We start from the raw sequence: 20110 nt of genomic DNA on the forward strand, positions 1-20110 counted from the left end.
CCCATTTTCAATTCATCAGGACATATATGACATACATGACATACAGATAGTCAGTACTGCTACATCTATACATTTATGACATACCAGATTTGCAAATACAGTACTGTTTGTGATACAGAAGGAGTCAAGAAAAGGGAGTATATACATTTGACGTAGAAACTGTACATTGGAGGAGGTTGGGTGGGGGGGGGTTGGGTACACTGGGATATTGACAACCATACTGGGTAATTTACATTGGAGGTGGTTGGGGGGGGGGGGGGCACACTGTATAGACAAGCAAAACTGTACATTGAGGGGGGGGAGACTCTGTACAAACAAACAAAATTGTACATTGGACTATTGACAAAACCATACTAGGTAAATTACTGTACATTGGAGGGGGTTGGGTTCGGATATTTACAGGGGCCAGTGTTGAATTGCAGTCTCCCGTAGGTGTCTCTTGAGAGAGGTTTTGAAAGTGGGTAGTGATCCACATTCCTTTACAGCTTTGGGTAGGGCGTTCCACATTGATGTGGCATAATTGCGAAACGTGTTTAGTCCCTTATTTGAGCCGAATCTGGGTTTAACATGATTTGTGGAGCTCCCTCTGGTGTTGTGATCGTGGTATTCACTGACCTTTGGGAAGTATTTTGCCATGTACATGGGTACCTTGGTCGTGTAGTGTATCTTGTAGACCAGGCCCATTGCAAGTTGCTGTACTCTGTCATCTACTCTAAGCCATCCTAGGTTGTCAAAGTGGGCAGGGGTGAGGTGGGTTCTAGGAGTAAGGTCAAGCAGTAGTCTGACCAGTTTGTTTTGAGATGTTTGTAATTTTGTTTTTAGCGCCTTTGAGGTGCTTTGGTACCATGAGGTGCAAGCATAGTCGTAGTACCCCTGAATGAGTGCTCCTGCCAGAGTCTTCAGGGTATTCTTGTTTACCAGAGAGGAGATCCGGTACATATTTCATATCTAAATCATATAATATCTCATTGCTAAATATATGCAATATATAATCTAATAATCCAATAATCTAAATCTAATATATAATATAAAAATGCTAAATGCATGGGTATTTTATTTAGTCTTTAATGTTAGCTTGCAAACTCAAATACTGTCTTGGTAAGCCTCATAATGAATTGTTTGGGGAAAAAAATAAAAACATCGTGATGTGTATCGTGTATCGCCGAAAGGTCAGAAAATATCGTGATATCATATTTAGGCCATATCGCCCAGCCCTAGTTTATTGTCACAGCTTTTAGAATGTATATACATTCCGAAAACGTGAGATTCTTGTTTTCCTTGGCTCCTCAACCGTAGTAGTGTTAGTGTGCACATACATTAAATAAATTATATACATTATATACATAAAATACATTATATACATACAAATACAATACATTGCAATACAACAAATATACTTAAAACAATCCTATACTATACAATATTACTTTAACAAGACATTTTGTACGTGACCACAGTGGCGAATCCTTGTGGAAGCCAACGGAAGCCATGCCTCCCTATAAATTTCATATCAAATTATGAAATATGAAATATGAAAAAAAAAAAATTAAAATATTTTTTTTTTAATATAGTTTACATTCATTTTCATCTGTGCATCTGTGTTTTTTTTTTTTTTTTTTTATGTCTCCCTCTTCTCCTTCTCACTCCCTCTAACACACTGTCAGACTGTGCTCACTACTGCAGCTAGTATAGGAGAGAAGCAGTGGGTAGGTCTCTTTCTCCAGGCTTCCAGCATTATAGAGTGAGTCCAAACTCCAAATCCGATCCTAGCCAATCAGATTCGAGCTGACTGCCACTGGGCCACACCCTAAAAGTTTAAAACGGAGCTGGGAGGAAGACGTTCAGCATAATATTCCACCTGGAGGCGGGGCAGGTGCCATATTTTCCCCTCTGCACTCTGAACATTGTATTAACCCGTAACTGTTCCCACGGGCCGAATATTGCCCCGATCCTCGCGAGATTAAATCCACGGGGACCTCTCGGCGTGCCGAAGCTTTTCCTAAATCACTTCCATCATCGAAAACGAGGGGAAAAGGTCGGCTCGCGACCCTGAAAATGTTGCGTGATTTTAAAAACGCTGTATTAAGTGAGCCTATTATGGGATCCACGCGAGCTTTCTATCGTGGAAACATCTGGGCGTCCCGCAACTTTTACTGATTCACATGTAGCCCCTAAAATGCTTAGAAAAGGAAAACAGAAAGCGTGGAATAAACTCGCCGAAACGGAAAAGTGTCCCACGGGCACGCCGTGATTCCGATCCGCGTGAAAATATTCACGGCCATAGAGGAGACCGTGGGACACCTTTTTGCAACCGAATATGTGTCTCGAATTTGCTCCCACGCGGCGCGCAAAATCGCGCAAGGAAAAATCGGACCAAAAATTAACCAATGCTCCAGCAGTATTAATGACCCTGATGTAAACAAGACAAACGTCTTTCTCTGGTCTGCATCCCCTTATACAAGTGTGTGTGAATGAATGAATGAATGAAAACTTTATTAACAGATTGCAGAATGGGTACAGTACAGTACAGCTCAATACATACAATTGTTAAGGGGATGCAGACCAGAGAAAGACTTTCGTCTTGTTTACATCAGGGTCCCCCATTTTCAATTCATCGTAAATGTGTATTGAGCCGTACTGTATTGTACCCATTCTGCAATCTGTTAAATAAATAAAAATAACGTTTGACTGACCGCCGAGCCATACTGTAGTGTACATGGTGACTGCTTGACTTTAAAAAAAAAAAAAAAAAAAAAAATTAATAAAAATATTGAATAATTTTTTTTTTAATACTTTTTTTTTGGCTTCCCCTGTTATTTTACCCACGCGACGCCACTGCGTGACCATGATGGTTCAGAGTCTCTCAGTCAGTATAGCCTATTGGCCTGGTGGAAGTAGCTGTTCAGAGTTCTTTTGGAGGTGGATCTGAGACTCTATATATATCTATTATACTATATATCTATACATCTCCACATTCTTAAAAGGTTATCATAAATCTGAAGTAGAGTACTTGTCAATTTAGCTAAAAATATTTTTTTCCTAATAATTATATAATAATAATACACTGCCATATAATAAATCTTACCTTGTAATTGCGTTTCTCCATCTTTGATTAAAGTATGTGTTACTTATAATATAATAGCATTTTAGCATTTAGATTATATATTAGTGTCATGGTTCCTGCCAGGCAGTGCTTCCTTCCTCTCTCTCTATCTCTCTATATTGGGTTCCAAACACAACCGTGATAATATTGTATTATTAGATTATATATTGCAACTTTATTGTGAGCTGTGGTGTTCCACAATGAAGCATACTAGGACCGCTACTGTTCCTAATTTATGCAAATGACATGTTGTCAGCTTGTGACTGCAACTTGTTCTTGTTCGCAGACGACTCATCCCTGCTGGTCTCTGACAAGAACAAGTTACAGGTTGAAAAAACCCTCAGCTCAGAACTCGGCAGAATCTGCACCTGGCTCGCTGATAACAAACTATCATTACACCTGGGTAAAACAGAGTCCATTCTCTTCGGATCAAATAACAAACTCAGCAAGACCGACGGCTTCTCAGTTACAGTGGGTGACAATATTGTCACAAGGAAAGATGAAATTACATACCCAGGTTCCATCCTAGAGGCAAATCTTTCCTGTGACAAAATGGCATCCAAGGTAATAAAAAAAGTCAACCAACGAACTCGATTCTTGTACCGGATCTCCTCGCTAGTAAACAAGAATACCCTGAAGACTCTGGCAGGAGCACTAATTTAAGGGTACTACAACTATGCTTGCACCTCATGGTACCAAAGCACCTCAAAGGCGCTAAAAACAAAATTACAAACATCTCAAAACAAACTGGTCAGACTACTGCTTGACCTTACTCCTAGAACCCACCTCACACCTGCCCACTATGACAACCTATAACGGAGGTCCGTGAGTATATCCACAGTCACGATGGACTTCATGTGTTGTGAAGTGACTGTGGCACATAGCGGTACTGCAAGTAAACTCACTCCCCTTAAAAAGGCATCCAGACCCATTACTTAGAAGTGAATTCACCTCTTGGTATAGTGGTCTGCGATGTCGCCCGCGGTGCGGTTGACCGGGGTTCGACTCCCACTCAGGGCATGTCAAATGAGACCGGTTTCACTAGGATGGCTTAGAGTAGACGACAGAGCACAGCAACTTGCAATGGGCCTGGTCTACAAGATACACTACACGACCAAGGTACCCATGTACATGTCAAAATATTTCCCAAAGGTTAGTGAATACCACGATCACAACACCAGATCGAGCTCCACAAATCATGTTAAACCCAGATTCGGCTCAAACAGGGGACTAAACACGTTTTGCAATTATGCCACATCAATGTGGAACGCCCTACCCAAAGCTGTAAAGGAATGTGAATCACTACCCACTTTCAAAACCACTCTCAAAGAACACCTACCTTCGAAACTGGCCCCTGTAAATGTCCTAACCCAACCCCCTCCAATGTACAGTAAATTACCAAGTATGGTTGTCAATATTCCAATGTACAGTTTTGCTTGTACAGTTGTACAGTGTCCCCCACCCACCCCTCCTACCCCCCCCCCCACTTAAAATGTACAGTCCCCCCTCACCCCACCATACCCAACCTCCTCCAATGTACAGTTTCTACGTCAAATGTATATACCCTCTTTTTTAGACCCTTTTGTATCACAAACTACTGTATTTGTAAATCTGGTATGTCATAAATGTATAGATGTAGCAGTACTGTCTATCTGTATGTCATGTATGTCCTGATGAATTGAAAATGGGGGACCCTGATGTAAACAAGACGAAAGTCTTTCTCTGGTCTGCATTGTGTGTATTGAGCTGTACTACATTGTACCCATTCTGCAATCTGGTAATACAGTTTTCAATCAATACTTCATGAAAAGTGAAGATTGGGCTAAGCAGGCACGGTACGTTTATTTATATAGCAGGGAGTTGGGGGGCAACTGATTGATTGATAACTTTATTAGATTGCAGAATGGGTACAATACAGTACGGCTTGTTTCTGTATGACGTCAAAAAAATGAATAACAAAAAACACGACATGATCAAAGGAAGACACACACGTATGCTAACGTTAGGCTAACGTTATAACTTATTTAGAATTGTCCGATGGCTTATGAAAAATAGCTTACCTGGTGCTGGTGATGCGTCTTTGGAAGAGAAATCGTTGGTTGAATATGTCATATGCGTCCATCAGAGCGCGTCTTCTACGGTGTCGACGTGAGGCAGCACGTCTTCTTAGCATATGCATCATTACATTAGTTTCGAGTCGTAGCCTTGATGCTCGCTGAAATTGAATGTTTTCTTCACAGACTGAACAGTAGTCTATCATCCAGAGCATGCCAATAAAAACAAGCAACCAAACACGCTGCTGATGCTCCATTTTCGATGATCTGATTAGTGTATTCTGTATTTTCGAGTTAAGAAAAATCCAAGAGAAGACTGTCAACTGTAAAAAAGAATGCCCGCGGTCATCAGTAATAGTCAGGCTCGAGTTAGATTCAGGGTTAGGGGGGGGGGGGGCACACCCCAAAATCTGACCAATGAGTGACAGTTTTCCCGCGCGTGCGTTTGTTTTGGTCCGCTGTTAACACAGCCGTGTGAACACAAACAAACTACACAAACGAACTAAGGGACAAGTGCAACATTGTATGTATCATTATAGTCCCTGTGTCTCCCTGAATCGGAACAAAGCAAACAGGTGTGAAAACGCCCTTATATTAAAGTATATTTAGTTTTTAAGAATTGTAAAGGATAGGCAAAAATAAGCATGTGCTTCAGCCTATTCCTTTTTTCGGTCATTGAGTTTGGATTTTGTGTGTGAGCTTACTTTGAATAAATGTACATTTGTGATTTTTTTCTTTTCCTTTTGAAAGTCGACACATGTGTGTTTTTGATTTATCTGTAAACAAAGACAGAAAATAAACCATTCATTCATTCATTCATTCATTCATTCAAGTTCAAGTTCAAGTTCTTTAATAGTTGTCATACAGAAGTACAGAATACTTTCATACAAAATGCTTCTTACTGTTACGCTCCAGAGACTGTGCTAGACAAGATAGTATCAAATAACATAATAACATAATATAGCATGAATTTAGAAGAAGAAAATGAGGTCACAGTGTTCGGTATAGACATATGTACAATGTTCTGAGTTACCATATAATATACAATACACAATACTATGCAGTGTACTAATGTACAGTACTATCTAGTGCAAAGCAGAAATGGGATGAGGTACAATTTTAGGTACAATTTACAGTAAGGTGTACGAGTTGTAGTGCAATCCTTCATCCATTCATTCATTCATTCATTCATTCATTCATTCATTCATTCATTTATTCATTCATAAGCAACGGGATACAAACAAAATTTGTTTCAGTAAATTGTGTACTGTACAGAGTTGTACAGCCCCCCCCCCCCCCATACGGAATCATTTATAACAGAGGGGAACTAGAGTGTGAGGCGGTTTGTGTTGTATGGGGACATATTGAGCGTGACACACGCGCCAGTTTCTAAACAACACGACGGTTAGCAGCCGGTCTGAAGAAACATCAGGAGAATGCCGTAAGATGCTATATCTACTACATAATATGTTGAGTTTTTGGAAGTTGTTACTACAATTTGGGGTTATAACTAATGTTAAGTACCCTTTCTATAAAACACAACGTGTCAGAAAGAGCGTAGACAGTTTGCCTACGTCTCTCAACCCAGCCTATACGTCTGACCGGCACATCCGGGTATTTATTTTTTTAGGGTTTGGGTTAGACATAATTTATAATTACTTGATATGTTGACATAGGGACTGATAATGACTTGATATGTTGACATAGGGACTGATAATGACTTGATATGTTGACATAGGGACTGATAATGACTTGATGACGAGTGTGTGTTTTTAGATGATGATGAGTGTTTTTTTCATGTTTAAATGAATGACCGTTGTGTCTTTACTTTGACTAAGGTAACATTAATGGACAGTTCATAATACTGATTACTGACTCACTGCTTCTTAACAGCGTCAAAAGAACTCTTCGTATGGATAAAACCCAATCAGTGAGTAGTCCACTCCACACACACACACACACACACACACACACACACACACACACACACACACACACACACAGTATGGAGGAAAAGTAATCTAAAAGTAATTGAAACTCATCAGATCAGGGCTGTACGTTAACTTTTTTTGCACATAGCACTGGTGCTACAGAGGTTGATCGTTTTATAGCACAGGCCAAAATCGTGTAGCACGAGTATAAAACGTATCTAAAATCTCTAAAAACATCCACCGTAGTGCAGTTCATCACTTAAATAGGTATGTGACTGGCAAAGGACACAAATCTTGCATACAGGGCACACAAAATCCAAACCTTAACAAGAAATGTTTTCAGACAAACATTTTCTCTTTATTTGCCCATAATGGTAAATTGCAGGGACAACTGTATACAAATTAGCAGTGCAAGTTTGTTGAAATTTGTCATACAATGTTTTTTTTATTGAGAAAGTGTGTAAATCACTAATGGAACAAAAGTGTGTGTGTGTGTGTGTGTGTGTGTGTGTGTGTGTGTGTGTGTGTGTGTGTGTGTGTGTGTGTGTGTGTGTGTGTGTGTGTGTGTGTGTGTGTGTGTGTGTGTGTGTGTGTGTGTGTGTGTGTGTGTGTGTGTGTGTGTGTGTGTGTGTGTGTGTGTGTGTGTGTGTGTGTGTGTGTGTGTGTGTGTGTGTGTGTGTGTGTGTGTGTGTGTGTGTGTGTGTGTGTGTGTGTGTGTGTGTGTGTGTGTGTGTGTGTGTGTGTGTGTGTGTGTGTGTGTGTGTGTTACTCCTTGTATGAGATCATCACTCACACACACCATTGCATTAATCAGGAGTACAAGCAAGGAACTCTGCATACCTTTGTTTCACAATGAAAAGTGCTTTATAAATAACTTATTATTATTGTAAATAACCCCATGAAAGGTTTATTATTTTTATGGGTAATTACCTGCTTCATATTTGTGATGTTACTGGTTTCAGTGTGTGCCTAAAGTGATCAATGTGTTGGGCGGTTTATAGAGATCTATGCCAATTAATGTTTATGTATATCCGGGACTTTTATTCTAAGAATTGATAGAGGCCTACTACGGTATGTGTATGTGACCTTTATTTTGAAAACCGTGTCGCCGTGTGTTGCAACGCAACCGTGTTTAGGTTTGCACTTTTGACAGTGTAATGTTCAGTTCAACTTAGCTCGAAGGAAAGACGCTAACCAAAAAGGTTTAATGGACCCGTATGAGACCATAGCTCTTACAGTGGGACTTTGATTGTTTATAGAAGAGGAATGTAAAATGAGAAATAAACTGTGATTTTACCAGCACTAAGTTGCAAGCCACTTTCATATATGGGGAACCATGACAATTATTTGTATCACCTTATTTGCATATTGTCTCGTTATTAGATAGAATACGTTGATACTTTATTGGTCCCTGGAGGGACATTTAAGTAGCCACTATTTAAAGGAAAACTCCAACATTTTGGGAAATTAGCTTATTTAGCATCTACCCTGGAGTTAGACAAGAAGATACATACCCTTTTTCTTCTCTGTGCATGCAGTAGGATTAGGAAGACACGCACCGTTAGCCTAGCTTAGCATCAGTCACTGGAAGTAGGTTCCTCCATTAGCCTAGTTCCAAACGTCTTCCTACTCCTACTGCATGCACAGAGAAGAAAAAGGTATGCATCTTCTTGTCTAACTCCAGGGTTCCCAAAATGTTGGAGTGTTAAGATGCATACCCTTTTCTTCTCTGTGCATGCAGTAGGAGTAGGAAGACGCGCACCGTTAGCCTAGCTTAGCGTCAGTCACTGGAAGTAGGTTCCTCCATTAGCCTAGTTCCCAATGTCTTCCTACTCCTACTGCATGCACAGAGAAGAAAAAGGTATGTATCTTCTTGTCTAACTCCAGGGTAGATGGCAAATAAGCGAATTTCCCAAAATGTTGGAGTTTTCCTTAAGTATTGAAAAACGTCCTCACCTAATGCATGGCTGTGCTCTAGTTCCTGTTGCCCGATCAGCTTGTTCGTTGGCTTTCCATTTATGAATAAATTATAAATGGAAGGACAACGAACAAGCCGATTATAAATTATAATGATTCGAATGTAGACCATTTCACATTATTTGTTAGAAGTGTCCGTGTCCCCGCCAATCATCACTGCCAGGTCCGACTTAATTTCATCGGCTATGGTCTCTATCATCTCTCCACATCGGACTTGGTTGTCATAAGATGGACTGATATCCGCTCCGTTCTTCTTGCAGAGCAAAATTAGCGGCTTAAACTTATTGAAAGGTCGTTTTTCTTTCGCGCTGAAATAGGCCACTTTCATCTTCACTTCATGGAGTTTCGTTTTGATTGTTGCCAGGAATTATGGGATTTGGTGTTGGATGTATCCACGCAGGCGGGGACATGGTCTATAATCGCACAATAGACTACAACTACCAAGTAGAATAGCGTGGCCCAGGCCCATCGATTCACTTCACACGCAAACATTTGTCCACACACAGGCTGTCAGGCTATCGCATGGGTACTACGCAGTAAATTCATTCATCGCACAGACTGATTTTTTCATAGCACATGCAACATATATGTCGCACTGTACAGCCCTGCATCAGATGTAACTTGTTGGTGTAACATTAATCCAATAAATTATGTTACTGATTAAAAACAGTTGGCAGCTATCTGTAACGCGTGACATTTTGAGAGTAATCTTCACAACCCTTCTCAAGTAAAAGTATTGAAGTATTCAGTGCACTGCATGCCAAAACACACTTCCACGTAGGTCCTTTATCTGCAGTGGTTGTGGGGGTTTGAGCATTTATAGTTCCACGTAGGTTCTTTATCATCTGACTGTGGTGGTTTTAGCTGTCCTGACTGTGATGGTTTCAGCTGTCCTGACTGTGATGGTTTCAGCTGTCCTGACTGTGATGGTTTCAACTGTCCTGACTGGGATGGTTTCAGCTGTCCTGACTGTGATGGTTTCAGCTGTCCTGACTGTGATGGTTTCAACTGTCCTGACTGGGATGGTTTCAGCTGTCCTGACTGATGGTTTTAGCTGTCCTGACTGTGGTGGTTTCAGCTGTCCTGACTGTGATGGTTTCAGCTGTCCTGACTGGGATGGTTTCAGCTGTCCTAACTGTGGTGGTTTCAGCTAATGATTGTAACCTTGTCTTGTGTTTCCTTAAGCAGAACACGCCTTTTAAGAAAGCAGCAGTAGCAGCTGACGGCAGCTACTCTCCCATGACTGGCACTGCTCGGCTCCCTCAAGGTGAGGTACATCTCTGGAACATAACATATGGATCCCTCCCAAGTAGAGCCGGGCGATTAATCCAGTTTCAATTTCAATCATGATGTTGTCTTCCCATGATCATGAAAACAAAATAATCAAGATAAAACAAGTATTGTGCCGCATGACGTGTTGCTCTCATTTAGTCTTGTGTTGTAAATGCAGCACACCCTTCCTTCACAGTGGTGCGCTCCGCCCCTCGCTCCCCCCAATCCCAAACAGTAGTTCCAGCTGGTGTTGAGAGGGAGGAGCCATGGCACGTTTATCCTGCTATTTTGAAATGTCTTTGGTAACTTGATGTTCTCAAATCAACGAGTGATCATGTTTTAATAATCGTGATTTCAGCAGCTTTTAGAGGTCATCACATCTGAAATGAAGAAATTGAAGGAATGGTTTGATAGAAACAAATTATCATTGAACTTGAGCAAAACTAAAATTATGTTGTTTGGAAACTGTAGATTGGATACTCGGGTACAAGTTAAAATAAATGATGTGATTATTGAAAGAGTTTATGAAAATAAATTCCTAGGTGTAATAATAGACCATAAAATCTGTTGGAAACCTCACATAAAACATGTCCAATCTAAACTCTCACAAAGCATTTCAGTCATGACTCATGAGTAAAGTAAAGCACATTCTGGATAGAAAATCACTCTACATTCTCTACTGTTTACTAGTTTTACCATATTTAAATTACTGTGAAGTCTGGGGAAACAATTATAAGTCTACACTACAACCACTTTTTATACTCCAAAAAAGGGCCATAAGGATAGTTCACATTGCAGGTTATCGTGATCACACTAACATATTGTTTGTGGAGTCAAAGACATTGAAGTTAAATGATCTTGTGGAATTTAAAACGGCACAATTAATGTATAAAGCAAAAAGTCATGCACTTCCAAGAAACATTCAAGAATTGTTCTTTGATAGGGAGGGGGGTTATAATCTGAGGGGAGAACACAATTTAAAGGTGCTAAACGTACGCACTACCATGAGAAAACACTGCATCTCGATATGTGGAGTGAAACTGTGGAACAGTCTAAATGTGGTGCTAAAGCAATGTCCAAACATGAGACAATTCAAACTGATGTATAAGGAAATTATGTTCACAAGGTACAGGGATGAGGAAGGGACTTGATATTTACGGGTGTTTACATTTTTATTTTGTTTTCTATTTTATTTTATTTTATACATATATAGTTTTTGTTTTTTGTTTTGCATATATATATATATATATTTTTTTTTTCTTTTTCTTTCTTTTCTTTTTTATGTTTAAAATAGTACACATTTGAGTAATGGAAAAGGGGTAGGATTAAATAAGTGTATACTTCTTCCTACTCCTTTTCGAACATGCAGATTGAGTTGTTTTGCTTTTTGTTATTGTTTGTTTGTATTCATTGCATGTTCGAAATAAAGACTTCAAATCAAATATCAATCGAAATAATCGTGATTATGATTTTTGCCTCAATCGAGCAGCCAATACCTCCAAGACCTTTATCTGAGCAGGGTTCCTTCACGGCCTGGGAATCCTGGAAAATAGACATACAACACATACCAGACAATATCTACAGTGACATCCATAACCTAACAACATACAGACATGGGTCCCTTGAATATGGCCTTGTTCAGCCGCCCAGACCCCTATAAGAGGGACCCGCCATCCACCCCCAGAAACCGGGCTCCCCCGCATCCCAGGTCCGTCCCACGCGGGGCTGAGCACTCAGCGACACGGGTCCCTTGAATTTGATTGGGTAGGCCCCCCCCCCCCACCGAGCCAAGCCCGCTACCTCCCATGTCACCAACCACCCCACCCCACGCACAACGAACCCACAACCCACGAGACCCCACTCTCCCGGGCCAAACCGCGGAAACGATGCCCCCCCCCCCCCCCCCCCCTGAGCCAACACACAGGACCCCCCCGGGCAAAGCTCAGCCGCTCTGACCCCCCCCGCCCCCTGAGTTAAGCCCATAGAAGTCCCCCATATCCCAGGCCGATGCGTGCGGAGCCGGGCCCCCAGCGACACGGGTCCCTTGAATCAATTGGGCCAGGCCCAGTAGAGGAGAGGATAGGGGACTCCCCCCCCCCCCCCCCCCACCGAGCCAAGCCTGCTACTTCCCATGTCACGAGAGCCCCACGCCCACCCACCCCGCAACACACAGGACCCCACCGGGCAAAGCTCCACCGCTCTGACCCCCTGAGAGAAACCCCTCCCTCTGCCCCCCTCCCCGAGAAACTGAACACCCCCATATCCTGGTCCGCCATGCGCCAACCCTAACCCTAACATAACTAAAAAAAAAAAAAAAAAAAAGAAGACTAAAGACAATTGTCACTTCCCAGGTAATTCTTTTTAACCCTGTTTAACCCCCTTTGGCGGGCTGGAGGGGTAAGGCTCTCCTGGAGAGGGCCCCTCCTATAACGACGGAGATGTCCCCAATGGGGATTCTCCAATGTCCCTATTATTGTCCAACATTGTATTTGAATTTTTATCTTTCATATGTCAGTACAGTTCCAGAGCTCCCGGTCAGGTCTCCGAATGTGTTTCCCCATGTTCCCCGTTGTCTTATTTGTGCGTCATGTGTGTTAGTGTCTTCAGTTTAGTCTAGTACGTGTTATTTATTTTATATGTCCCGAATCAAGACCCAATTCCCCAACTAATGTGTTTACCGTGTCTGTATTCCCAGTGGTCTGTGTGTTATCTGCAGTGTGTCTCGAATCATAACGTCCATTCACTATCAAATAATATGCCTGTGGTATTGAATCTTGGTCGGCGTGTGTGACCTCAGTGCTCGAGTCCTGTTTGGTGTGTGAGATCTCGTTATTCAAATCCTGGCTGGTCCGGTTGATCTCGGTGCTCGAATCCCGGTTGGTGTGTGTGGCCCCCGCGCTCGCACCCCGGCCGGTCCGGGCGATCTCCGCGCCCGCATCCCGGACGGTCCGGCCGACCTCTGCGCCCGAGTCCTGGTTGGTCCGGTTGTATCCAGCGTCTCTTTGTCCTTCTTTTGGGGGTCGTTTGTTTTATTTCTTTTGAATTAGCCTCCATGCTCCTCTGAATATTCTGTATTGCATCGAGTCCAGTCTGCGTGTTGGTTTGCATGTTAGCATCGTTAGCATTCTGCATTGCTTCTAGCCTGATCTGAATGCTAACTTGCATATTCATCGTGTTAGCTTCCATGTTAGCTTGTAGCTCCGTCCCCAGCCAGGCCTCGCTGTGGTCTAACGTTATGTTAGCTTGTATTACTTGCTGCGTCATCTCCTCGTGTTGTACCTCTCCTTTCGTCGTATTTTCTTTGTCGGGGGTCATTCTTCTCTCACTTCTCCTCGAGTTTTGTGCACTGGGTCTTGTCATCGTTCTCTTATCTTCGAGTTGTTACTTTTTATCGTGTTTTATAACTTTTTATTGCCTTCCTTGAGCAAGACACTTAACCCCTAATTGCTCCCGATGTGCGGGTCGGCACCTAGCATGGTTGCCTCTGCCATCGGTGCGTGAATGTGAGGCAGACATTGTAAAGTGCTTTGGATAAAAGAGATATATACGATTTTTTATTTTACCATTTAGTGGCGACTCAATCTTGGGGGAAGTCCCCTGCAAAGTAACTTCTGTGTTGGGCTGGATTTTCCCTTTAACTAATACTACAAGCTCCCTGGTTGGAGCACAAGTGTTATCAGCCGTCAGCGCTGACGTTGATACGCTGTTCTCATTCAGCAGAACGAGCCAAAACCACCGTCCAGAAGCCACCAGGCCAGAAGCCACCACCAGGCCAGAAGCCACCACCAGGCCAGAAGCCACCAGGCCAGAACCCACCACCAGGCCAGAAGCCACCAGGCCAGAAGCCACCAGGCCAGAACCCACCACCAGGCCAGAACCCACCACCAGGCCAGAAGCCACCACCAGGCCAGATGCCACCAGGCCAGAAGCCACCACCAGGCCAGAAGCCACCACCAGGCCTGAAGCAAACACCAGGCCAGAAGCCACCAGGCCAGAAGCCACCAGGCCAGAACCCACCACTAGACCAGAAGCCACCAGGCTTGAAGCCAACACCAGGCCAGAAGCCACCAGGCCAGAAGCCACCACCAGGCCAGAACCCAAGACACAAGTGAGTACATACAGGTCTGAAAGCGAACAGGTCTATGTGGGGGGGGTGGGGGGTGTTCGAACAGACGTCCCTGTGTGTTTATAGGGGTCGCAAACCAAAAAGGTTGAGAACCACTGATTTTAAGTCACACTTTCAAAACTCAAAGGTTTTTGACTTATGATGACATGGATATAAGAATTTAAAGAATTACATCTATGGTAAATATGTTTATAATAAATATGTCTTTAGTAGATAAACTAATGTCTGGCTCTAAACTGTATCGTGCATCTTTTATATCACAAGTTTTAAGAATACCTCTGGTTCAGACTTTCTACCAATGCTAGAATATAAAACCTCATTTGGGTGTAAGTTCACACAAACATCACAAAGCCTCATGAAGTCGGAGCCCCATTCATTGGGGCAGCCCCAGATTTTACATCCCAGTAAGTGGAGGGTTCTGGGGCACAGGAAGAACATACTGACTGAACTGTCCTGGGACAAGGAAAATATAAAAGAAGGAAGGGTCATCACGTCAGAATACCAGCGTTCTATGCTCTGCTTGGTGCCAGACTTTGGTGCCAGTTCTAATGAAGCGTGTATTAAAATAAAAATTATACAAACTATCTGAGGAAATATACATCAACCAATATATCAAATGTTAGCTAGTTAACAATCCAACACATTGCAGATGATTCTGACATCTGAGGTGATAATCATAAACGAGGAGATGGCTGATCCCATTCAACTTCGCACCAATGTGCGTACACGCGCTACACAGTGACGTGATGACCCTTCCTTCTTTTATAGTTTCCTTGCCCTGCGGCACAGGAAGAACGTGTGAATTATTAAAATGGGCGACATTCCTCTTTTAAGGCAAACGATTTAAAAGAGGAGGATAAAGTAATACTGACCTTAAAACCATGACATGCCATATGATGACACAACATATGACAAACAATGCAAACTAAAAACGGGTAACAACTGTCAAATAGTGTGTGTGTGTCATATGATTAGATTAAAATGTATTGTCATCATACAGCACAAGTACAGTACAGCAAAAATAAGTTTGGCATCTCCAACTAGAGTGCAAATGTCAAGTCAAGTCAATTTTATTTGTATAGCACATTTCCAGGCAGCGGCAGCTGCTTCACAGGCAGGTTGATAAAAACAAAATAATACGATGCAAGATATAAAATTAAAAACACAGTAAAGCAATGAAAGTAATAAAAATAGGTAGGACACCGTAAAACAAAGAGGATAGAAGGGCCAGGGGTCTAGTGGTGATTTAAGTGGGGGGGAAGGCCAAGGAGAACAGGTAGGTTTTTAAAAAGTGATTTAAAAGCCTGCACGGTCTGGGCGGCCCGTACGCGTGTATGCCTTCTACAACAGAACTTCGTTTCCGCATTTGAGTTTTGCGCTCTGATTGGCCAGGTCATGTGACATGTGCGCCAATCGTAGGACAGCAAGTTCTGCGCCTATTTCCGGGTCTAACAGCCTGCAAACTATCTGGCGTTCTATCGCAATGCTCTAAGACAAACTAACCTTAACCAACTTCGAAAGAGTGCCTAAGCTTAACCGTCGGAATCAGGGCAGGCGTTCTATCGCCATGCTCTAAGACAAACTCTAACCATAACCAACTTCGAAAGAGCGCCTAAGCTTAACCAGTGTAGAAACTTGCGGTCCCACGATTGGGCGTACATGTCACATGACCAGAAATGACCTGGCCAATCAGAGACGCGGAAACAAAGTTCTATTGTAGAAGGCATTCAGGCGGCCCGCACGCTGAGTGGGAGGCTGTTCCACAATCTAGGCGCTGCGGTGGAGAAGGCTGTCTCCCCTAGTCTTGAGCCTAGTTCTAGGCACCACCAATAGCAGCTGGTCAGCTGATCTGAGGGATCGGTGGGGGGTGTGGCGGTGCAAGAGCTCGGATAGATGGGGAGGAGCAGTAATACAGTATACAGTAATATACAATTTACAAGTGATTAAACTCGAGTTAGTATATAGAGTACTACTGAGTAATAATGCTAATCAGGTGTATGTAGAGTTGTAGTATTAATATGTACAGTGATACAGGTATATTTTAACCGGTATCGGTTCAAATGTGAACGGTACCCAACCCTAAATCAAATCAAATCAAATTTATTTGTAAGGCCCGACAACACACGTTAATGTCTCCATGGGCCGTCTTCTTTAAACAAGTCAAGAAGAAACATCACAATAAGTCAAGAACAAAACAAGAACACCATAAGGTCCAACATTTTTTAAATAAATGCAAAATAAATAAATGCAACACTCCCAGACATACCCCACGTGAAAGTAAGGAAAAACTCACTAAAACCTAGCAATAGGGGGGGGGGGGTGAGATCAGGGTAGGTTGAAGGAGAGAGAGAAAAGATGGGTCTTAAGCAGGGATTTAAAAGCTTCGACAGAGCAGGTGCCCGACTGCAGGTAATTTGTTCCACAGGTAGGGAGCGCGGTAGACAAAGGCTCTGTGGCCGGCGGATTTCTTTTTAACCCTAGGAATCGATAGAAGCCCCGCATTTTGTGAGCGCAGAGCACGAGCGAGCGAGTATCGAGAGATGAGATCGGATAGATAAAGCGGTGCAAGCCCATTTAAAATTGTGTAGGTGAGGAGTAGCACTTTAAAGTCAGATCAGGCTTGAATAGGAAGCCAGTGTAGGGTGGACAAAACTGGTGTGATGTGATAACATTTTCTAGTTTTAGTTACAGTGGTATCCGTGCAGCCGCATTTTACACGAGTTGAAGATTTTTTATGCTTGAATTAGGTAGGCCTGAAAAAAGTGCATTACAGTAGTCTAGACGTGATTAGACAAAAGCATGAATTAGGGTTTACGCACACACACACACACACACACACGCACACACACACACACACACACACGTGTAAATAGTTGTTGGACAACATTCTATCACAATCTCTGTCCAATTGTAACGACTGCTTCTACACATAACATCTGTATCATCATCATCAAGAGTTACAAAGAATTCCCTTTTTCCCCCCTAGTCGATATATTTCAATTGGGCGCACTTTCCTGATGGTCATCACAATGACATATCAGAATTTAATGACGGGAGATGTGGAGTGTGGGGGGGGGTTATTCATCACAGAGACCAAATTATCAGTGATTTACATAGCACTAAAAATAGTTGTATAAGAGGGGAACGCTTTAACACCAGAGCCATTTCCTCAGCCGGGCAGCAGACACTCGCTGTCCATCCGATCCATCAAGACAAGCATTAGTTTTGAATTTTATAGCGCAGTCATTTAAGGGAGATCTATTTGAGTGTTAATATTATGGTCAATGACTGATCTGATGGCCCATGCGGTGTCTGGGGTACGATACCACACACTGATGTGAAGTGGAGCTCCCCGGAGCAGGGCCTGCCGCGGAGGGTGGGAACCATCTCAATACAGACCATTCACAAACAAAAACAGTACATTGAATGTAGCGCATCGGATAGTATTTTTCTCCGAATTCCGTCTTAAAATCCTAAAGCTGGCCAGTAGCCGTTCATCATTCATCACGAATTTTCATCATGAAAATTCACTTATCAAAATTAGAATCTCGTAGGTGAGTTCGTACACCAGAAGGGGTTACGTGTTGAGTGCTTTCTTATCTAAAGATGGTAAGTTAGTGTTGTGTTCGTTCATAGTTAAAGATAGTAGAGGTTGAGTACTTTATTATCTAAAGATGGTAAGTTACAGTGTTGTGTTCGTTCATAGTTAAAGACCGTAGAGGTTGAGTACTTTATTATCTAAAGATGGTAAGTTAGAGTGTTGTGTTCATTCACAGTTAAAGACAGTAGAGGTTGAGTACTTTATTATCTAAAGATGGTAAGTTACAGTGTTGTGTTCGTTCATAGTTAAAGACCGTAGAAGTTTAGTACTTTATTATCTAAAGATGGTAAGTTACAGTGTTGTGTTCGTTCATAGTTAAAGACCGTAGAGGTTGAGTACTTTATTATCTAAAGATGGTAAGTTACAGTGTTGTGTTCGTTCATAGTTAAAGACAGTAGAGGTTGAGTACTTTATTATCTAAAGATGGTAAGTTACAGTGTTGTGTTCATTCACAGTTAAAGACCGTAGAGGTTGAGTACTTTATTATCTAAAGATGGTAAGTTACAGTGTTGTGTTCGTTCATAGTTAAAGACAGTAGAGGTTGAGTACTTTATTATTTAAAGATGGTAAGTTAGAGTTGTGTTCTTTCATAGTTAAAGACAGTAGAGGTTGAGTACTTTATTATCTAAAGATGGTAAGTTACAGTGTTGTGTTCGTTCATAGTTAAAGACAGTAGAGGTTGAGTACTTTATTATCTAAAGATGGTAAGTTACAGTGTTGTGTTCGTTCATAGTTAAAGACAGTAGAGGTTGAGTACTTTATTATCTAAAGATGGTAAGTTACAGTGTTGTGTTCGTTCATAGTTAAAGACAGTAGAGGTTGAGTACTTTATTATCTAAAGATGGTAAGTTACAGTGTTGTGTTCGTTCACAGTTAAAGACAGTAGAGGTTGAGTACTTTATTATCTAAAGATGGTAAGTTACAGTGTTGTGTTCGTTCATAGTTAAAGACAGTAGAGGTTGAGTACTTTATTATCTAAAGATGGTAAGTTACAGTGTTGTGTTCGTTCATAGTTAAAGACAGTAGAGGTTGAGTACTTTATTATCTAAAGATGGTAAGTTACAGTGTTGTGTTCATTCACAGTTAAAGACCGTAGAGGTTGAGTACTTTATTATCTAAAGATGGTAAGTTACAGTGTTGTGTTCGTTCATAGTTAAAGACAGTAGAGGTTGAGTACTTTATTATCTAAAGATGGTAAGTTACAGTGTTGTGTTCGTTCATAGTTAAAGACAGTAGAGGTTGAGTACTTTATTATCTAAAGATGGTAAGTTACAGTGTTGTGTTCGTTCATAGTTAAAGACAGTAGAGGACGTTGAGTACTTTATTATCTAAAGATGGTAAGTTACAGTGTTGTGTTCGTTCATAGTTAAAGACAGTAGAGGTTGAGTACTTTATTATCTAAAGATGGTAAGTTACAGTGTTGTGTTCGTTCATAGTTAAAGACCGTAGAGGTTGAGTACTTTATTATCTAAAGATGGTAAGTTACAGTGTTGTGTTCGTTCATAGTTAAAGACAGTAGAGGTTGAGTACTTTATTATCTAAAGATGGTAAGTTACAGTGTTGTGTTCATTCACAGTTAAAGACAGTAGAGGTTGAGTACTTTATTATCTAAAGATGGTAAGTTACAGTGTTGTGTTCGTTCATAGTTAAAGACAGTAGAGGTTGAGTACTTTATTATTTAAAGATGGTAAGTTAGAGTTGTGTTCTTTCATAGTTAAAGACAGTAGAGGTTGAGTACTTTATTATCTAAAGATGGTAAGTTACAGTGTTGTGTTCGTTCATAGTTAAAGACAGTAGAGGTTGAGTACTTTATTATCTAAAGATGGTAAGTTACAGTGTTGTGTTCGTTCATAGTTAAAGACAGTAGAGGTTGAGTACTTTATTATCTAAAGATGGTAAGTTACAGTGTTGTGTTCGTTCATAGTTAAAGACAGTAGAGGTTGAGTACTTTATTATCTAAAGATGGTAAGTTACAGTGTTGTGTTCGTTCACAGTTAAAGACAGTAGAGGTTGAGTACTTTATTATCTAAAGATGGTAAGTTACAG

At 41.6% G+C, this 20110-nt stretch overlaps 2 protein-coding genes across 9 annotated transcripts in view; one reads left to right on the plus strand and one right to left on the minus strand.

Moving 5' to 3' along the window:
- The window catches only part of efcab7 (EF-hand calcium binding domain 7), a 74145-nt gene extending 68636 nt beyond the window's left edge, over positions 1 to 5509 (minus strand). The window contains exon 1 of the mRNA XM_084310389.1: positions 5164 to 5509. Coding sequence (XP_084166515.1) covers positions 5164 to 5414 — 251 coding nt within the window. The 5' untranslated portion in view covers positions 5415 to 5509. The remainder of the gene's footprint in view (positions 1 to 5163) is intronic.
- Positions 5510 to 6515: 1006 nt separating this feature from the next.
- LOC311224995 (uncharacterized protein) overlaps positions 6516 to 20110 on the plus strand; it is a 53828-nt gene continuing 40233 nt past the window's right edge. For 2 of the 8 annotated variants that reach the window (XM_084310176.1, XM_084310175.1), the window contains exons 1-4: positions 6521 to 6598; positions 7051 to 7087; positions 10251 to 10332; positions 14055 to 14445. In XM_084310176.1, the coding sequence (XP_084166302.1) occupies positions 6594 to 6598; positions 7051 to 7087; positions 10251 to 10332; positions 14055 to 14445 (515 nt within the window). In that variant the 5' untranslated portion in view covers positions 6521 to 6593. Of the gene's footprint in view, positions 6599 to 7050; positions 7088 to 10250; positions 10333 to 14054; positions 14446 to 20110 lie in introns of all 8 variants that reach the window. The other 6 variants (XM_084310180.1, XM_084310182.1, XM_084310181.1 and 3 more) reach the window with 6 other exon arrangements.

Source organism: Notolepis coatsorum, assembly GCF_963971535.1.
Source record: "Notolepis coatsorum genome assembly, chromosome: 3".
Lineage (NCBI taxonomy): Eukaryota > Metazoa > Chordata > Actinopteri > Aulopiformes > Paralepididae > Notolepis > Notolepis coatsorum.